The sequence below is a fragment of the Sander lucioperca genome, chromosome 10 (assembly GCF_008315115.2).
Source record: "Sander lucioperca isolate FBNREF2018 chromosome 10, SLUC_FBN_1.2, whole genome shotgun sequence".
In the NCBI taxonomy this organism is placed as follows: Eukaryota; Metazoa; Chordata; class Actinopteri; order Perciformes; family Percidae; genus Sander; species Sander lucioperca.
In genome coordinates, this window is record NC_050182.1 from 32,862,195 (window position 1) to 32,881,856 (window position 19,662).

Genomic DNA, 19,662 nt, shown 5'->3' on the forward strand with positions numbered 1-19,662 from the left:
TGTGTGTGTTTGTGTGCACTTACTTGCCTTCATGAGTGTGAACAAAGCCCCCAGTGTAGAGTTCCTATTGATTGACACTGCAGGTTAAAGTTCCCCACCCTGGTCTGTTGCAGTGCACCCTAACCACCTCCACCTATTTGTGTGCTGATTGTAGGCCATGATGGGTTGGGGGTCGTTTTCTTTATTAAAGAGTGTGACTGACTAACTGACCTGAATGAGTTAGGATGTGCAGATTGACCATGCCTGAGGCCAAATACCAACCAGGGGATCTGTGAAGCTGGGATTCAAGTTTCTCATACATCAAACTTTTTTTTCTTTTTCGTTTGTCATCATCTGAAAGAAAGAAAGTTAATAAAACAAACCGTTCATCTGTTGTTTTCATATATTACAGAGCCAAAAAAATTGTTTGCATATCACACATGCAGAAGGAGGTGTGGCGAAAAGACACAAGTTTAAATGTCCATGAACATTCCTTTGACTACCTAGAAGGTATTTTAATGTCAGCATAAAACCAGTTAAATTAAACCGGTGTCACATATTGCAGGTATATTATGTGCAAACATTTGATAGCATCCTGACAAGGAGCTTGTCACAATATGACTTACAAAACAAATTGTTCAAATACCTTTTTTGTCAAACTACTGTGTTTCAGTGCACAATAACCTATAATACCCCTCTCCATAACTAAATCCATTACTGTAAATATGAGACAGTTTTGTCGTACTGTTATTTTAATGTAGCCAACAGGCAGACAGCATAGAGTGTTAGTCAAAATGAAAATGATATTCTCCTTTCATGATGATGTGCCTGAAATGATTGATGTCACCTATACAGGCCAAATGAACACCAAGTCTGCGTGCTACAAAGACTTGAGAGCGCAAGTGAATACGTCCTACTGCAATCCCAGATCAAGACCAGCTACTGGACTGATGCCCTGCAACACCAAACCATGTCCCGCCAGGTCAGACCCTCTGCTCTGTCATATGTCAGTGTTTTGTTTGCTAGTCATAGTGGTGATGGTTAGTGATGTAGTTACTGAGTCAATCTAGATGAAAATTGTGTGCAGGCATTCATTGTCCCCAGAAGATGAATCTTAGTAACTTTGGTGATTCCATGACTTTTCCTCTAGGGCCACCCGCAGGTTTGAAAATGTATTTGTTTAGTGAAATATCTTGACAGCTATTGGATGGATTGCTTAGCAATTTATTACAACTATCCATGGTGTCCACAGGATAAATCCTAGTGAAATATCTCAACAGCTATTGGATGGATTGCCATTAAATTGGGTACAGACATTCATGTCTCCCTCAGTATGAATTGTTATCACTTTGGTGATTGCTAGATTTTTTATCCAGTGTTATCATCAGGTCAAAATTAAATCATAAGTTATTTGTCCAGTGCTAAAACTATTGACATTTCTATCAGCCTCAGCTGTGTTTTATGTATAGCGCTAATTAGCAAATGTACGCATGCCAACACATTAAACTAAGATTGTTAACATGGTAAACATTATACCTGCTCAAAATCAGCATATTAGCATTGCCATTGTAAGCATATTAACATGCTGACATCAGAATCAGAATCAGAATCAGAAATACTTTAATAATCCCAGGGGGAAATTATTTTAGACATTAGCATTTAGATCAGGTATGCCAAAGTACAACCTCACAGAGCCGCTAGCGTGGCCGTAGACTCTTGTTGTTAAGCTTAGAGTTTATGTGAATTAAATATCACAACTCATTCAACTCAAATCTTAGTGATGTCAATGATAATTTGTGGCTTCAAACATTTGTGAATGACCTCAACAATATATTTGCGCTCGGGCTCTCAATCTGGACATCATTAGAAAATGGTATTTGAACGGTACAGACATTTCCTCATATTTTCCTGATACACACTTTTGGATGGAAAAAGACAGAATAGTTGGCCCATCTGGACTTCTAGACTTTGGGGTATGTCAATTATTCAATTGTTCAATTGGCATATCCTGGAAGGGCTATTTTGTGAACTGTAGGCTATGTGACAGCCAAAAACATGGTTGGCTGTTACCGCTCAACATTCTATACATGCACGTTCATGTTTGGAACTCGAGGAGGCAGCTTTAGGGGCCACCAGCCAAATAGGTTGATATAGATAGCTCACTGCGCTAGTGAAGAGATGGTCTTGTGGATCGTATTTTACAGTAAGTTTTCACTCTACTTTGACTTAATGTCCTTTTCTCTCATCCTACTTCACTGTTTGGAGGTTTAGTCTTTTGTCCTCTTACCTTCTGTCCTTTTCACCTTCCTTCTTCTGACCGCCATGTGTTATTGGTCTACAACACCTACACATCTGCTCTGTAATTTCTTGACATGCGGTGTCAAAAAGAGCTGTTTATTGGTTGAGTCAACTCTTCCAAACTACTTCCCACACTATCTCCTCATAATAAAGCAAAAGAATGGTGTCAGGCAGCACTGGCTGTATTCTCCACCCTTTTTGAGCCCAATAAAGCACCTGTTCTATGATGATGACATTTTCCTCTTGTGTAATGAAAAATAGCTTTAACATTTTGGCCAAACGTGTGTAAGACATGGTGAAGAAGGGGAAGTTCCACTGGATATTCTCTTTGTGTCTTTGTCCAGTTCAGCATGATACCTCACCAACTGTCAAGAATGGTTAGCTCCTGTGTTTGTTTAATACAGCAGGCCAAGGACTTGTAAACCTTTTCACATGCAGTCTCACCGTGGGACCTAAGCTCATAACAAAACACCAATTCTCTGGCCCTATCAACACCCACCAGAGACATCACTTTTCAAATTGTAGTTTAAGAAACACAGCTGAACAGAAATGGGCAAAATCATTCTTTTCAGTGTACTGAATCACTAGGATCAGTTCACTAAAAAGATTCATACAAAGGATTTGTTCACCGAATCGTTTAGTGCTTAACAGGAGCTCCCACTGTAGTAGTCCTACTCACTAAATTGAACCACGTCTGAACCTACAGTCTGAGAACAGAGAGACTACTCATGTGATACCTAATTATTAAATAAAATATCAAGTCCAGAATAGCAGCCATATAGAATAACTGGGCTGCAGGACATATGGTTTCAATAGCCATATGGTTATAGCAGCAATAAACACACAAGTGCTATTTACGCTATTTTTAATAATTAATAGACAGAACAAGCGTATAGATTATGCATTTATAAGGGCATGGAGAGAAAAGATGAACAGAGACACCTACCATGCAGCAAACTGCCGCTACAGAATTATGTGCCACACAATAATTAATATATTCTGCTCTCGTGTTTCACCGTAAAAGTTATAAATATAAGACTTGTTTAAGTAATAATAAGTTTTTTCGTTTGTAGAGCGGATCGCTGTGCCACATACTAGGACAATTTTTATGCTTTGTAATTTTTGTTTTATTGCTGTAGGCCTACCCTGCCTTGTCAAACTTTAAAAAATGAAAATGAAACTAAACATTGTCGATTCCGGTTACAAACAGGCTTGAATTAGGCTTAAAAGTTCCATTAGATCCGGCCTCAGTGTTCTTCTAATTTGTCATATCTGAACCTAAGTCACTACACATGCATGGGTTACAGAGAGACATTGCCACTAAAGCTGTTAGCAACCTGTCCCCAATCAACTGTGTATTTGCTGTCTTGAACAAACGCTCCTGTACGTCCTCCTGTAAAGGAATGACTTGAATCAGTCACTCAGTCACTCTCAACTCACTTCGGCTGGATGCAAAATGCACTGCCAGCTGAATTGATGGGGCATGTTGGTTCATCCAAATCCTGGTGATCCTCAGAATTTTCTTCCCACAAGGGTGCACCAGAAACAAGCTCAAGATTGATTTGCAGTTGGGAACCAAAGTAGCAAATATTATCATATGTTGTGGTTCACATCCAGGATGCTGTGGACAAGAGGGATTTTCTTAGAAATGTTGTAAAATGCCACTGCTGTCACTTAGAGTGGCACTAACAAATTTTCTATGATGCATGATGATAGCAGACAGTGAGAGTGGGAACGAGACCCGCTAATGGTTCTGTGGTTTCAGGGTGTGGTTCTGTGGGATCTTGGCTCAGCTCAGTTGGTTCGGTCACTGTCTATACCCCTGACACACAAGAACCAAGGCAGAGGATCAAAGATCAGTCAACGTGGTGCGATGCTGCAGACATCATAGGGAGTGGTGCGCCCATTGACAGGCAGGACATGTATGAACACACATACATAAAGACACGCACAGGGGAAATGTCCCTCCCTTGTGTGTGCTGCTCTGGACAGTGTCACGAAGGGTAAAACCCTGGCTAGGAAACAAATCAGTGAAACACACTCTTGGGATAACATTGGTTTTAATGAGAGAGGAGATTTTTTTGATTTAACTTCCTATGTACTTGTGTAGTGCACTGTCTGCAAGTATTAGCCAAGGCACAAAACATAGAGCACCCTAAACAGAATACCTGTAGTACTCTGAGTAGGGATGCTAATTTAAAAAGAAATGTTTCTGACCTGGTAGAACATGCGCCCATATACAAAGGCTCAGTCCTCAACGCAGCGGCCGCAGGTTCAGTTCTGACCTGTGATTCCTCTATCAGGAATACTACTGCACAGATAGAGCAGGAGAGTTACAGAGTATAGTAGATGCCTGTCTCCCAAGAAATAACAAGAGCATTTATCTAGAGGCTTTTGACAGCTGCTGTTGAGGCGTCAATTCCTCTGTGCCTCTATTCTGAGTATTCCCACGTACACTCTTTGCAATGGTCTGAAATATCAGCCAGATTCTTGCAAATGAAGTGGACACCGCTGACAACTTGTGCCTTGATTTACGAGCAGAGAACGGTTTAGCTGAGACACTGACCTCATCTTGGTCGGTGTTGCATGTGGATGTCCAAAAGAATTCTGTTGTTGTTTGTCCAAATGTGACTTTGTCCCGATGCATGTAAAACTGTTTTGTTATGTTGTGGCCACATCAAGCCTTTTAAAATATTGTAAGAAGTCTCATTATTTCTCGATATTAGACAGCATTGCCAGAGAAAGGCACAATAAGGCATTGTTGCATCTTTGCTCCTGCACATCAGTGCCTCTAATGCTATGAGTCACTTTCTATTAGTGTTTGCTGAACGCCTGTTATGTAATATTATATAGTTATTTACAGAGTTTAAAAAGCAATGAAATACAAAATAACAGAAGAGAAAGAGAGACAAACAAGAAGAGCAAATAAAATCAAACTTTGAGTGTTAGAGATGCTATGCATATGAAGTATAAAATAACATGTACAGGACACTTGCAGCCATTATGTATGATGCTGTTGTTGCTGCCATCATTTTGCCAAGAACAGAATGATTGGCTATCAGCTGCTGTCTGGCAAACGCACACAAACACACACACACACACACACACACACACACACACACACAAACAGAGGAAGATGACAGGGCAGGGCAGCAGAGGAACAGTGGTGGTGTTTGGTTACTATGAAGTTCACTCCCATCCAAACTCTCTCACCCTTTTATCAAGACTCCCAAGGAACAATTTTCTCTACTACACTCCACCCAATGAGCACTGCAGTCTAAAGTATAAGTATCAAAAACAATTAAATCTATTACAGTAACACTAATGCACACATTTCCAGAAGTAGATTCAATCTCTCTCTCCCTCTCTTTTGTTCTGGATGCTTTTCTTTGAAATCTCCCCTCTGATTCCATTGGTGATGTCCCAACACCTACTGAAAAACCACTGTATTATACAGGGCACCAATATTATGTAATCACCACTGAAATCATGGAATCCCAGTTACGTTGCCATTTATCTCATGTTTTATAGTAACCAACAGCTGTTCTAAAGGGGATTTTTCCTCCACATAGCAGTGCAAGTGCCTTCTTTTTCCTTCTTGCTCATTTGGTGTCTGTCTCCGTTTTGGAACAGGTATCCTAGGAAAATCCTGCATGATGACCACATAGCTGTCTCATATTCACTGACATAAAGTAGCGATCGTGTTGACAGAAAATAAATATATAATCATCAGAAAAGGAGGGCCATGTCCCTCCAGAGCTTTGTTAGGTCAGACGTAAGTAATAATGGCATGTTTGTGGTTCACTGTGTCATCATGTGTATTTATGTGCTGTATATTATGTAGTCATTCCGGCTTTGTTTTCACTGTTATACTAAAAAAAAAAACTGGTACTGTGAGCACAGCGCACTACTGCCAACTATACAGATTATTCCCACCGAGGCAAAACACGTCTGCTCCCATAGTGTTGTCAGGCACTTTGGATAAAAGAGATCCTCGAATGTTATGTTAGGATGGCTACCACTGTACTCCACCTACAGTCTACGTTATTAACTATTGGGTTGTATTGGGGTAATTACTGTTACCAAGGATTCTTTTACAAACCCACACAACATTTTAGTAACTTTGTAATGTAGAATTTAAGGTCAGCAAAGAAAAACACATTTTAACTAATAGGACTGTCAAATGACAAGATGACATAATTGCGGTAAAATGTTACTTTGTTTAAATATATGTATAAGCTCTATGGTTAAATGATCAAAAATAATAAATGCAGTCTTTTGCACATGCACAAAGGTAACAAAAATGTCTCAATGAAAGGTCCAACTGACTTGTTTCTGAAGCTTTCAACATCTATCCTCAGCAGATGGAGTTGCTCAGTTGTCATGGAGATGGGTTAGTCGCCATGACCTAAGTGTTAAATTTCAGTTACCTGATAACATGAAACAAAATAATAAAGATGGCGGGTAAAACATGCTCAAATAAAAAGTGCACCACAAAAATTGTCAAATCATACTGTTTTTAATGTTGTCATGCATCAAACAAAGCTGTAACTACTAACAGAGTTAACTAACATTTTTCACTTACTGTAACATAAACCAATGAGAAACATAGACATTTAACTTGTCACTTTTTGTTATGAGGGAAAAAGTTTAGGAACCACTGGGTTACAGTAAGTTCAGTAAAAGCTAATATTTCACCATAAAATATGTCATTTAGAGCTGTAATAGCTAAAACAAATGTCAGTATATTGAAACAAGACTCACTGAATGGTCTCAACTAGGTTTGTCAATTAAACCCTTGTAAAAATCAGATAACAAAAAGAGCATATTATGGGGTTTTTCCACTGCTAGTACCAGCTCGGCTTGGCTCGGCTCGGCCGTGGTGCCCCGTCCTCCTTTTTCCATTGCAGATTTAGTACCGCCTCATGCGTGAGGCGAGCTTGGCTGGTCGTCATAGCGGCACCGCAGTAAACTGCCGCAGAACGTCAAAGGTGTGTTGTTGTTGCCACAGCCAGAAGACACATTTTGTTTCAATATGAAGCTGGAGGCAGCAAAAAAAAAAACACAGCTGGCTAAACTATTTAAAAATGGCGGTTTGTTCAGGACACCCTCCTCTGTCGCTTTCACGTCACCTTTTGGTATCGCCTCAGCTCGCTTGGAACCTCGACGGAGGTGGTACTAAAAAAAGTACCTGTTAGCAGGTACCAGGGACTTTTTTTCGTAATGGAAAACTAAAAAAGGCGAGTAGAGTCGAAGCGAGTCGAGCAGGTACCATGTAATGGAAAAACTCCATTACTGTATACATATATGTACGTGAACCAAATCCATGTAGTGTATTATGTGTCTACGCCGCATACAATGGAACACTTAATTATGTTCCTGTTGGTATATGGATGTTAGTCAGAAACTAAACATTTAAGGAGAGAAGAGGGCATACATCAAGGAGGACATAGGGAAACTCTTGCTCACAGTGTTTCTGGGTTTATGCAGAGGAGCCAAACAATTAAAGCTTTATCTGCCCATCTACAGTGTGTGATCCCATTGTCATTATCTGGTAGCCAGAAACAGTGATTGTTCCACTTCCGTATGTTTCAGTCAGTACTTAACTGCTGACTCATCTCTCAGGATACTGTAGGTACAACAGATGCTTCATTTCACCTCTACACACACACACACACACACACACACACATACACACACACACACACACAGCCACTTGTCTGCAAGGGGCACGGCCTCTCTCTGTCCCCGTACATCCCTTCAGTTTTTGTCCTTCCCACTGTCTGACTCTGGTTCCCTCTGTCTGTCTCTCTCACACAGAGGCATAGGTGAAGCCTTTGAGGTCAGTTTTGAGATCCTTCTGTCCCACCTCTCACCCGTCCACACACACACACACACACATACACACACACACTCTGCACAGAGTAACAGCAGTGCTTGGTAACACAGACCTAAACGGCAGTGTCCATTACCTGGGTGGCTTCAGGCTCAGCTGTACCCTAATGGCCTGGACACATTGATGTGATTTCTTTGTTTACTGTGACCTGTCCAACCCTGTCCTAGTACACACAGATACACACACACACACACACACACACACACACACACACACAGAAACACATGCACACACACACACACACACACACATACTCCACCAAGCAGCCAGCTAAGGATATGTGTCATTCAAACTTTGTTGTGCCCGGGTCACAGCACTTCCAATCTCTCAGCAGGGATTTGTGAGGCTGTGGCTTGCTTGTCTGTCTGTCTGTCTGTCTGTCTGTCTGTCTACCTCACTGTATCTTTTAAAAGTCACCTATAAATAATCTCAGATGTTAATACTGCTCTCTGATATTTCTTCTTTCCACTTAGCTTTCTTTTCTCTCTATTACCTCCTCTCACACACTCTACCACTTACAAAGTTACACACACCACCACCCCTATCAGCATTTACTCACTAATGGATTTGTGTGTTTACACTAAGTTGAGGAAGCAGTGATAATGGTGGCTGTAAGTAATCTCACAACTGTTAACACTCATTTCCTGTCTCCTTTAATATCTACAGCTAGGGCTGCTTAGGTGTGCCTGTGTGTACGCACATGTGTGTTTATGTATGTGTGTGCGTGGAAGTATGGAAGAAGGCACTTACAGAGCTACTTTGCTTGATATATTTGACTGATTTTGTGTACATTACACATTTATGTGGAGGTCTTCGGGAACTGGTAATTAAACAGTCAGATAATCTATGGATCTATTTGTAAAATGGAAGATTCCCCTCTGAATAAGGTAAACTTTTAGGTAAAGCATTGGTACCATATTATAACCACATTTTACAATTCGTATGTTTAATTTTTATGTTTAGACTTGAGACCAAACTTTTTTAAATTAAGAATACAAAATGAATGCTGATTACGGCAGCGCCTCAATTTGTTGCACATTATCAGTGACTTATTAGTGTATCAATACAAATTTCATTACATCTCTTTTAAATGAATAGTTGTCAATGTGATTTAAGAAAAATATCCAGATATGTTTTACATTCTTTTATTAGGGAAAGGGACATTATATGCCATTATTATCATCACTTTGTTAATACTTAGTGTGTTTACTGTAACACCCATCACGCTTTGTAACAACATATACTGCCAGACTTTTCTGGCAAATTTTCAATACAGACATTTAAAGCAACAGCGTTCTCATGTTACAGCAGAACATTTGCACAGTAACAATATTACTATTCATCTTTTTCTTATTGGTTGCAGTCTAAACCTCCAGGCTTTATTTCCATGCTTTTATACTCTGTTATTTGCAGCATGGTAGTGTGGTATAAATATCTCAGATTTCATATGAAACGTTAACATAAGATGCAGATAATATTGTTACAGTGTTGCTGTAGTGTGGGTTTCTGATGATCACATTAATTTGTGTATCCTACTATATTAGAGTTCTGTTTCATGGTTTAATCAACCAGAACTGATTTCAGTTCAACCTCTGTGAAATGCCTGGTATAGAACATTTTTGTTGAACTAAACTGAAACATATTGTCCAAGAATACATGCATATGTTTCTTTTTTTCACCAAGCATCTGGACACATTTTTCAATACGTTTCTAACAGTTTGTGGGCCCTCCTCACACATAAACTGTGAGCAGAGACAAAACATGTGGACCAACCAGACTAGACAAGGTATCTGTGGTCACCGTTCCATCTCTGCAGGTTATACTATTGTGAGGCCCTGCAGTTAATACATTTTGCTGTGACTGCACCCAGTAAGTTGGATTGAACGGGCATTACATCACGGAAAAAGGTTTCCGATGCCCGCTCACATTTAGTGGATGATATCATTCTCTCTTGCAGTGTGGACGTACACTGATACAAGCACAGAAACACCCTGACATGTACACTTGAAAGCTCAAACACACGCACAGTGGCACAGCCATAAACACTGGTCACAAGTTATTTAATGCCTCTGGTGAGCATGTAGACGGTGTCATTTAGACCACAGAGACTATCTGACACTGTCCACAGGACATCTGATCCCCCGTGCTTCTGTCTAGAGAGTGTGATGCTTGCTCATCCTCCAACATCCCCCACTTACAAATAAAGGCAGAGATCACAAGGTGGTCTATAACTTGATATGGCATTAATCGTTATATTACACCAATGGCCATGCCGGTGGGGTCACTAAGGTGATAAATCCATGTTATAAGTAAATGCCTTCAGTATTAATTAAAGCTCTAATATTACCTTTATCATCTCCCACATTAAAAAACCTTCAACCTCCTGCAGAAACTGATATCTGAGATGTAATAAAGTGATGTATAAGGGCCAAAATAAGATTTCATTAAGTATGCCAGTATGATGTCATACTGTAGGTAAATGTTCAAATCCATGGTATCAGCTAACCACTACCTGCTTGTGTGTTACATCATAGCAATCCTGTACACTTTAGGTATTGACATATGGAAAAATACAAATTAAGAAGTATTGAATTCCCTCTCTCTTGAAGCCAACAATGCAAGCGTAATGTGTCCAAATATGTCTTAGCTCTTGAAAGACACGATGTGGCTCTAAAAATTGCTGTCACTTTAGTTGGTCGTCTGCTTCCATTTATTTATGTATTCAATAACACCATGAGGATTTAGCTCCTATTTCTGCACCAAGGGCCAATAAATATGTCAGCATGTTAGATATGTTACATGTATGTGTTGATCACTTGGTTAAATGTTTAAAGTAATAGAAATGTTCATCTCTACATTCCCTTTATCCTCCCTCATATCATCCTTTGATGATACTACAGCGTGTCTCTTCCTCCTGACAAGTCATAACATATATAAAACCAGATGGAACTTCTCCATCCGTATTTATTTAGATTTGATAGTGCATGTATAATGCCCTTTAGAGCTAAACTCTTCTCATCCTCCTTATACAACATTCCAAGCAAGTGATGCACCAAATTAGCACAAATAAAGTTTAGACTGTTAATATATACAACTCGATGTGCTGACAGCCATGTTTTTTGGGTTGTTCGGTGTAGATCATAGGCGGCTGGGTGGGTATATTGGGGTGAAGTTAGCACGTGTGATGAGGGATTGAGCTGCCTGCACCTTGAGTTTGGGGATAGATGCAATGAAGCTTTGAGGAAGAGAGAAGGTCTGCCCAGACGCAGTGTTGAAAAAAATGCCCTAAAAACAACATAAACTGTCCTAAACTGAGCACTCATCCGATCAGAGGATTGTGTGTCTCAGATGAATCAATATAAAGGATGCTTAATATTAGGGATGTCCAGATCAAATCGGGCCCAATCACGTGGTTTCAGACTCGATCGGAATCGGACGTTACCTCCCGATCAGGACTCGGATATATATGTATATATATTCTCATTATTTTTTAACACATCTATAGTTATGCGGTGGCACAGAGTTAGACCCTTTTGACTCCACACAGAAACAGCAACGCGTGCGGCATGACATCACTTTGTTGCAGAGACGCTATTGGTTAAATGCCGGCAAAGTAGAACACGGAAGCAGCTTGAAGCGGAAAGCGCAAGTATGTCTGCGGTCTGGAGGTATTATAAAGTTAAATTATTATAGAAGTATTGGATCGGGACTCGGTATCGGTAGATACTCAAAATCAAATGACTCGGACTCGGACTCGAGGGCAAAAAAACCTGATCGGGACATCCCTACTTAATATAAATTTCTTGAAAAATCCAATTTTTGTAACTGCCAACATACCTATTTGTTCAGAGTGTACAGTAGAAATGAAGGTAATTATGAAAGAATTATGTGGCGATTTTTAGTTTTAGGGGTAACACGGGCTGCGTTTAGGCAAGGAGGGGGTTTAGAACTGTGCAGTGGGGTTTAAGTTACAGTTTAAAAGCCTGGTGTTTCGGCTGTTCTGACTTGCTCTGAAGCCAGTCAGCCATGAACAAATGTCTAAGACCCTAAAGAGTTAGGCCTGCAATGTTCCTACAAGTTTAGCGATATATGAAGACTGGATACTTGTATTTTCATGTTTATTTCATCTTTGTTATCACATTATTGGTATTGTCTGCCAAGAAGTTAGGTTTCTCTGTGAGAAGATGTTTTACTACTGAAAATTAGTTAAGGGCTATTTAAGCTTATGTTAGACATACAGTAAGTTCTGGGTTTTATATCCCTTCTATTTTATTTCCGAAGATGAAAAATCTGCAGAGGCCACTGGAGAAGAGAATTGGCTTAGATACAACACAGCGAGTTTTCTACATTCGCTGTCATTGTACAGTGTCATTTGTGAATTCCCGCAGGCCTGTCTGAATAAGTGATTAAGGAGCTGTGCATGTTGACTCAGCGGGCTTGTATTGTGTTGTCCCAGCTGGTCTGTAGGAGAGTGGGGGGTGTGCAGCCGGAGCTGTGGAGGAGGGGAGCAGACGCGGCAGGTCCAGTGTGTCCAGAGAACCAGCCAGACCAATGTAGACGCCCTTGCCGACTCTCACTGTGCCCAGCCCACCCCAGCCAGAAGGCAAGCCTGCAACACACACAGCTGTCCACCAGTTTGGACCACTGGGCCATGGTCACAGGTAAGCATGTGTGAAAGTGATCTGCCACCGTCATGTAACAATGTAAGAAGTTTCAAGGCATACTGGTGTATTAGTACACCACTTTCATCCTAAGCAGGAAACTTCAAAGTTGCACACTCGCCATTCAGCCTAAAGAGCTGAAGTGAAGCCTTGATGGCTTCACCACATTTTATGACAGTGATCTCAGCTGCTTTAAACTATGAATGTGCACACTGAGACTGTTCTCTGTCCAATTCCTATACATTGTGTGTAGTGACTTGTCTCACTCTTAAACTTTACTGCCATTTACCCCACATATCCTTAACTACCTGCCACAAATGGTGTCCAGTTTACTTCCTCTCTGGTTCTCTGTGGCACGGTGTAGTGCGTCACAGCCCCCTGTTTCATGGATTTAGGCCCTACCATAAGATGTGTGCATGGCATAAGAATGAATATTTGGGGAATTGTTGAACTACCTCAAAGGTAGTATTAAGGAAGTAAAGCACAATATGTCACTGTGTGGAGAATGTAAATATATGTTCAAATGCTTTCTGTGCATAGTTAGCTTGTTAAGATCTTTGGCCTGTGACATTATTTTTCTATGCTTAAGTCATTTAATAGCTACATTCATTTAGACAAATCCTTACTGTTGGTAGCTTAAATGCATTTAACATTGCATTACATTTTATCATTACCATGTTTATTTGGCAGTGTTCTCGTAAGTGTGGCAACGGCTCAAGGAAGAGGACGGTGCTGTGTACGAGCACCAACCCAGGTGCCCAGACACACTCACTGCCAGACAGTTTGTGCGCAGGCCTGTCAAAACCCACCAATCAAGAATCCTGTTTCATCAAACGCTGCCAGAAACAACGCAAAGTCCAGTGGTTTGTCTCCACGTGGCAAGAGGTAATTCAAGAGCAGTTATAAAGACTGATGAAAACAATGTGTAACTGAAATAAATACAGCATTAGTCATGTAAAATTATAATGTTTAGCTAATGTAAATATGTTCTCTCTCCATTTCTTCTCCGTTCTTTCCCGTCCTTGATCGTCTAGTGTTCAGTAACATGTGGTCGTGGCTATCAGGCACGCTTCATCAAGTGTGCAGAGAAGGTGTGTATTACATGTGTAATGATGTTCACTCAAATATAGCAAAATGTTGATTCCTAATTATTGAATTAGTAACTTAAAACATTAGTTGTGACAAATCCCTGCCTTAAATTATCATCTCTTCAAATCTCGATTTGGTATAATTTAGGTTTTAATTTTTTTCTTTACTGTTGTGTTCAGTAGTTACAGATTTTATTGTGAAGAATAGTTTTCTTGAGGGTGTCATATTACAAAATGGCATCTTCTGGTTTACATGAATGTTTTTGGTTTCCATAATATAGGACACTGCAGGAAAGTACAGAGAGCTTGCTGCCAAGAAGTGCCACCATGTCCCCAAGCCCACAGTAGAGCTCCAGAGGCCCTGCATCCTGGCCGAGTGCCAAGTCCGCACTACCCCACCAGTCCACAGATGGAGCACGCATCATCGTGCCTATCCACCTCAACCCCTCCCTCAACCTCCGCCTCGAGCAGAATGGCACTCATCTCCTTGGTCTCAGGTACGAACCATGCATGAGCACTGCATTACATTCTATGCCTGCAGAGTTTCTGCTTTGTTAATGGTTGTGGTGGAATTCCCAGAAACACCATGTTGTGGTAAGATGAGGCAAGGGGGAAAACTTAACATCAGGTTACTTTTAGGTCACAGGTCAGGGGACGAGAATATGTATTTGGCTATACTCCAACACCAAACCTGTCCTGTGTTCAAGTATGAATTTATGAATGTATGTGTGTCTCTAGAGATTGAGGAAGTCTAGGCTCCTTTATGATAAGGGAATGTTGTGTTCCGGGAGTCGGGATCGTCTCCTTTTAAAGGTCGGCAGAAACAGGGTAAAGGGGCCTCACGCACACCTTAGTCTATTTCCCAGTGAGTGATGGACTGAACTTGCAAAACAACAAGATTTGGGTGAGCATCTGTGTTTTTGGTGCCTATGTTATGGCGCCATCAATATCTTTGCATAACTCAAACTTTACAGCTTCAGTAGGAGATATAAGCCTCTTGGAAATACACGGCACGCAGAGTTGGGATGGCACTGGGGTTAAACTGTGCAGCTCAATCCTAATTCTCCTTGATAAAGATTTCATTAAATGCTTCTGTGTAAGTCATCAAAGTCTCCCGAACATTCTTCACGTATCCAGAGTTGTGCTGGCAATGGTCACTTTGTAAGCTCATCAACACTTGGTGATTGACAAGAGAGGAGGAATTGAATAAGTTAAAACATGGTTCATGACATTCATTGTATCCATCATCAAGGTTTCTTTGTACCCTACAGTGCACAGTGACATGCGGCGGAGGAGTGCAGGCCAGGACAGTCCAATGTCTGGTCCAAGGGAAGCCCTCTCCTGGCTGTGCCCTCCATCTTAAACCCTCAATGTCCCAGGCCTGCAACACCAACTTCTGCCCACAACCTGAGAAGAAAGGTACTGACGCTCTAACATAATATAGTTCTACATTCATGCTTGTATACAAACTCTTCTAATCTGTACTGTGAACAGAGTTATCTTCAAATACACTGTCGGAACAGAAACAAGCCTTCATAAGGATTTATTTTCCTTTTTTTTCTACAGACCTTGTGTGTCGGGATTACTTCAACTGGTGTTACCTGGTACCCCAGCATGGAGTCTGCAACCACAAGTTCTATGGCAAGCAGTGCTGCCAATCCTGTTCAAATTCAAACCTATAATCATACAGAGTGACTCTGTCTGTGACACAAACAGATAGTAGTAGTTAGATAGACAAAAGACTAAATTCGACGCCCATGCTTTAAGCGTGTGGCGAGCACTGAAAAACAAATGACACTTCATTGGAAGTGCAAGAGAGTTGCGGTGCCCTTTCTTCTCCCTGTGATGCCGGACATCTGGATACAAGAACTTGATTCACTACACAGGAATGTGATCAGGACAGTACAACTAAAGGAGAGAATTATGAGGAGGAACTAGCAAAATGGGGATCTTGATTAAAGCGAATAGGACTGACATATCTAAAAGAAACTGAAAACCTTAAAAAGCCCAGCTTTGTTTATGTACTGTATGTGATTGAACAGATCTGTACCCAGGACACCCAACATCTCCCAGTCAACCAAAGGCCAATGATGGCAGGCCAACAGAGAAAACAGTTGATGAGGTTTCAGGCACTGTCACGCAACAACATGTGATAAGGCCTGGTCTGCACTGCAATTCTTGATCAATTGAAAATCTGGGGTTTGATAATGAAAAGGGATGAATCAAAGAAGCAAGTAAGAAAACATAATTTTACTCTACGGCTTGATACAAAACAGACTGGGAATAATCAAAGTGGGCTTTCTCAATAGCTTGACAATAGCAGGAAGCTTTGTGTTGTCATGTAAAAAAAAAAGAAGAAGAAGAGAACAAAACAAAATGCATCATACATAAGAGCTATTTTGAGATGGGTCAAAGTTGGGTGAACTGACTTTCATACTCAGCGGTGCTACAACAATGTCTTCTGTCACCAAATCTATGTGAAGTCCTCAAGTTTCAGGAAAGAACAAAAGAATTGTGTGACCCGTGTACAGTATTGTTTGTCTTATTTATTGGCTTTACAATACAGCGTTGCTGGAAGACTGTATTATTAAGCAGTATAAATGTGCCATTGTATTACTCTACCCTAAGCCCATTACCTTTATATTTTTTGTATTATGTTTCATAGTATTTCATGCTGACAAACTGCACAACTAACACATTTTTTATTCAAAACATTTATTTTATTTTTGAAGAAAATAAAAGTCAATGTCAAAAATGTCAACGTCAAATGTCAACATTACTGATCATTTACAACAGCGGTCGAGTGGAAATCTTTTTTCATGACATAAGGTATAAACATGCTGTCTGAAGTGTCACTGCTCCGTTTTTTCATTACACTGCCCTACAGTTTTACACAAGTCATGTATTGCATGCATTAATATGGAACAAAAAGAATGCATTACCTATATGGTTATGGTTCAAAGCACTGATGGGTGATGGCTTTTTCAATGTGATTTTTACAATGTAAATGAAATAACAATAAACAAAAGTGTGTCATGTCAGCATCTCAGCTGTGGCATGAGTCCCGATTTCATTCTATTGGAGTGAATTTGATCTTACCAGGGTGGTGTGAAACTTAAAACGTCTACATCATATATTCTTCCAAAGGAAAAAAAAAAGCCTCTCAAAGAGAACTTGATTCCTTCAATCATACATTTTGGGCTTAAAGCTTTAGTGCGTACCTTTTTGATAATAATGAATGTCCGTTACATTCAAGCCATTGCCAAATGAGTTGCTACAAAGCTAATTAAGACTATCAGCTCCACACAACTCTCTCTGTATTTCTCAGTATGGCTATGTTCAGAAGATTATGGCGTCCGGTGACTTTCCCACGCAGATGCTCGAGTGAAGATAATTACCTCTTCTGAAGAGTCCATCATGTTTTTGTAATACTCCGTGTCCTCCTTGCATACTAGCAACTGCGTGGAGGAGGGGTGGGGGCGCGTGCGGGATCGCGTAAGGCTTGTATCATGTGGACGCGCCGTCAGTGTTGTTGTCATTACATAGAATTCCTCATGGGGGAGACAGAAACTACACACTATAGCTTTAAGTCTTCAACAGGGCACAATATTGTCGTCATGCCCTGACAAAGGATTTGTCTTGAGTTCCCCTATTCATATCTCCACAATGCAGAAAAGTACTGCAGTTTAGGCTTGGTACATGCTTAGTTTAACCTGACACGCCAGATGGTTTGTTAACACATCTGAGAAGCCATCATTGGAAACTGTTTGGAAAATACCAGGCAGGTGATTGGATGAATCATCTATCATGTCCGCCATACCGTCACACACATAAACCACGCCCGTAGCTCCCAGTAGCTCCTCATCAGACGCTGATTGGTTCGGTTCGCTGCTGTTCGGACACAAACGCATTACTTGAGCCTGAGAAGATGGATTTTTGTCTAATATATGATCTCGCGATTCACGCGTGATCTTGTGATATTGATCAAGCTGCCATGCAAGGTAATGCTTAGCTAGGTTCAGCTTAGGATTTGTCAGAATTGTTAAACCTGCATTAATACATTTTTTGGCCACTTGGGACCAGCACAACAATGACATATTATTACCTTTAAAAGTTGATATAGCAAGCATGTTGGCCAACAGTTGCCTATTTACACGTGTAGCAGTCAGGTCCAGCATAAGTATTTATTTGAAGTTCTGTTTATGGCCAGCAGATGAATGTGTTTAAAGTAGTTTATATACAAAATAGAATTGCAGCAAACAGGTCAAGTTTGTCAAACAAACTTGACCTGTTTGCTGCAATTCTATTCTATTTTGTATCACGTTTAGTTTCCAGGACTGAGCCATGTTCAGCAATTATTTTGAAACCCTTTTACTGTGTAGTTGATGCACAACACACAGCTTAGCATTTTATGTCATATCATAACATGATGAAACAAAAGTAAATATGATTTCAGAAATGACCCTGTTCCCTAATTCTGAGCTATCTTTCTTAGTCTGCAATGGAGTGCAGCACTACTATAAGTCAGCACCCAGGCAGTAATAGAAACAGTAATGCCAATACCGGTATTAGCCATTTCAACACCTATGACATCTTGTGTCTGGGCTTTACTCTTTAGTCATTTCTCAACAAGTCAAGTAGACACAGATGCCCAAAACAAAATCACCATTGTCATAATCCTCGGGGCAGAGCCCTAAGGCCTTCAGATGAGAGGGAGGGAGGAGAGAAGAAGAGTGTGAGAAGAGAAAGAGAAAAAAAGTAGAAAGAAAAGGGAAGAGGGAGGGCATCTATGTATTTGGTGCTGTCATAGAAAAATGCTGTGAGAAAGAGAGAGAGAGTGAGCCAGAGGGAGAGGTGGGTATAGAAAGAAAAAGGGGTTTTCCTCCATGTCAACCACCTCTCTAGTTGATTTACAGTCGGTCAGCTGTGGGCACTGTGTTACACTGTCTGTGTGCTTGTGTGTGTAGACCAGGGGTGGCGAACCTGTGGCTCTTGAGCCGTATGCGGCTCTTTGCCTGCTCCTGTGAGGCTCTTACTGTGTGGCTGGGGGCTGTGTCATTGGTTGATTGTTGTTTTTAACTTTTCTGAAACATACAGTATTTCAGATAAGTAAAAAAAAACAAAAAAAAAACACAATTGAATGCATCTGCCAATACTGCCAATACATTTGCCAATAATTTTAAAATGGAAAATAATGCAGCAGAGTTTTGACGACAGATTCTGCAACCTGAGGAAAAACAGCGGCCACAGATCACCTTCCTCGTTAACCCTTTCACTGCTGAATCTGATTGTTTGAAAGCCCCTTTAGTGACAAATGAGTGAGAGAGTTGCTTCAAGTGGCCACAACCGAGTTCAAGCAAGACCTGAAAAGGATTGTGGATAACAAAGACTGTCAGGTTTCCCACGGAGTCAATCTAAGTGAGAAAAAAAAACTATGAAAACTGCTATGTATTATGACTGTCATTAGATCTGGAAGACACTGTTGCTGTTGTAGTGTGGACGTGCATGTGTTGTGTGGCTTTTTGCTATGGTGCGTTTTTTTTTTGTGGCTCTTTATACCTAACTGGTTGGCCACCCCTGGTGTAGACACTGTATAACTGAATAAATGTTGGCCAAGTTAGCAGTGTTTTTTTTCCACAAGCAAATGTCTGTAAGATGTTTAGAGATGCAGAACAGTTTTATTACAGTTGTTCTCAATTGCTAAAACACTAAAACCCATTGGCTGAACAAAGTTCTCAGT

The 19,662-nt window shown here is 40.6% G+C and overlaps 1 protein-coding gene across 1 annotated transcript in view; it reads left to right on the forward strand.

The window, feature by feature from the left end:
- The window catches only part of LOC116049205 (A disintegrin and metalloproteinase with thrombospondin motifs 16), a 56,314-nt gene extending 39,357 nt beyond the window's left edge, over nucleotides 1-16,957 (forward strand). Inside the window, exons 18-24 of the mRNA XM_031298649.2 lie at nucleotides 835-961; nucleotides 12,630-12,834; nucleotides 13,525-13,719; nucleotides 13,869-13,925; nucleotides 14,204-14,419; nucleotides 15,194-15,341; nucleotides 15,489-16,957. Of these exons, the coding sequence (XP_031154509.1) occupies nucleotides 835-961; nucleotides 12,630-12,834; nucleotides 13,525-13,719; nucleotides 13,869-13,925; nucleotides 14,204-14,419; nucleotides 15,194-15,341; nucleotides 15,489-15,604 (1,064 nt within the window). The 3' untranslated portion in view covers nucleotides 15,605-16,957. The remainder of the gene's footprint in view (nucleotides 1-834; nucleotides 962-12,629; nucleotides 12,835-13,524; nucleotides 13,720-13,868; nucleotides 13,926-14,203; nucleotides 14,420-15,193; nucleotides 15,342-15,488) is intronic.
- The last annotated feature ends 2,705 nt before the right edge of the window (nucleotides 16,958-19,662 follow it).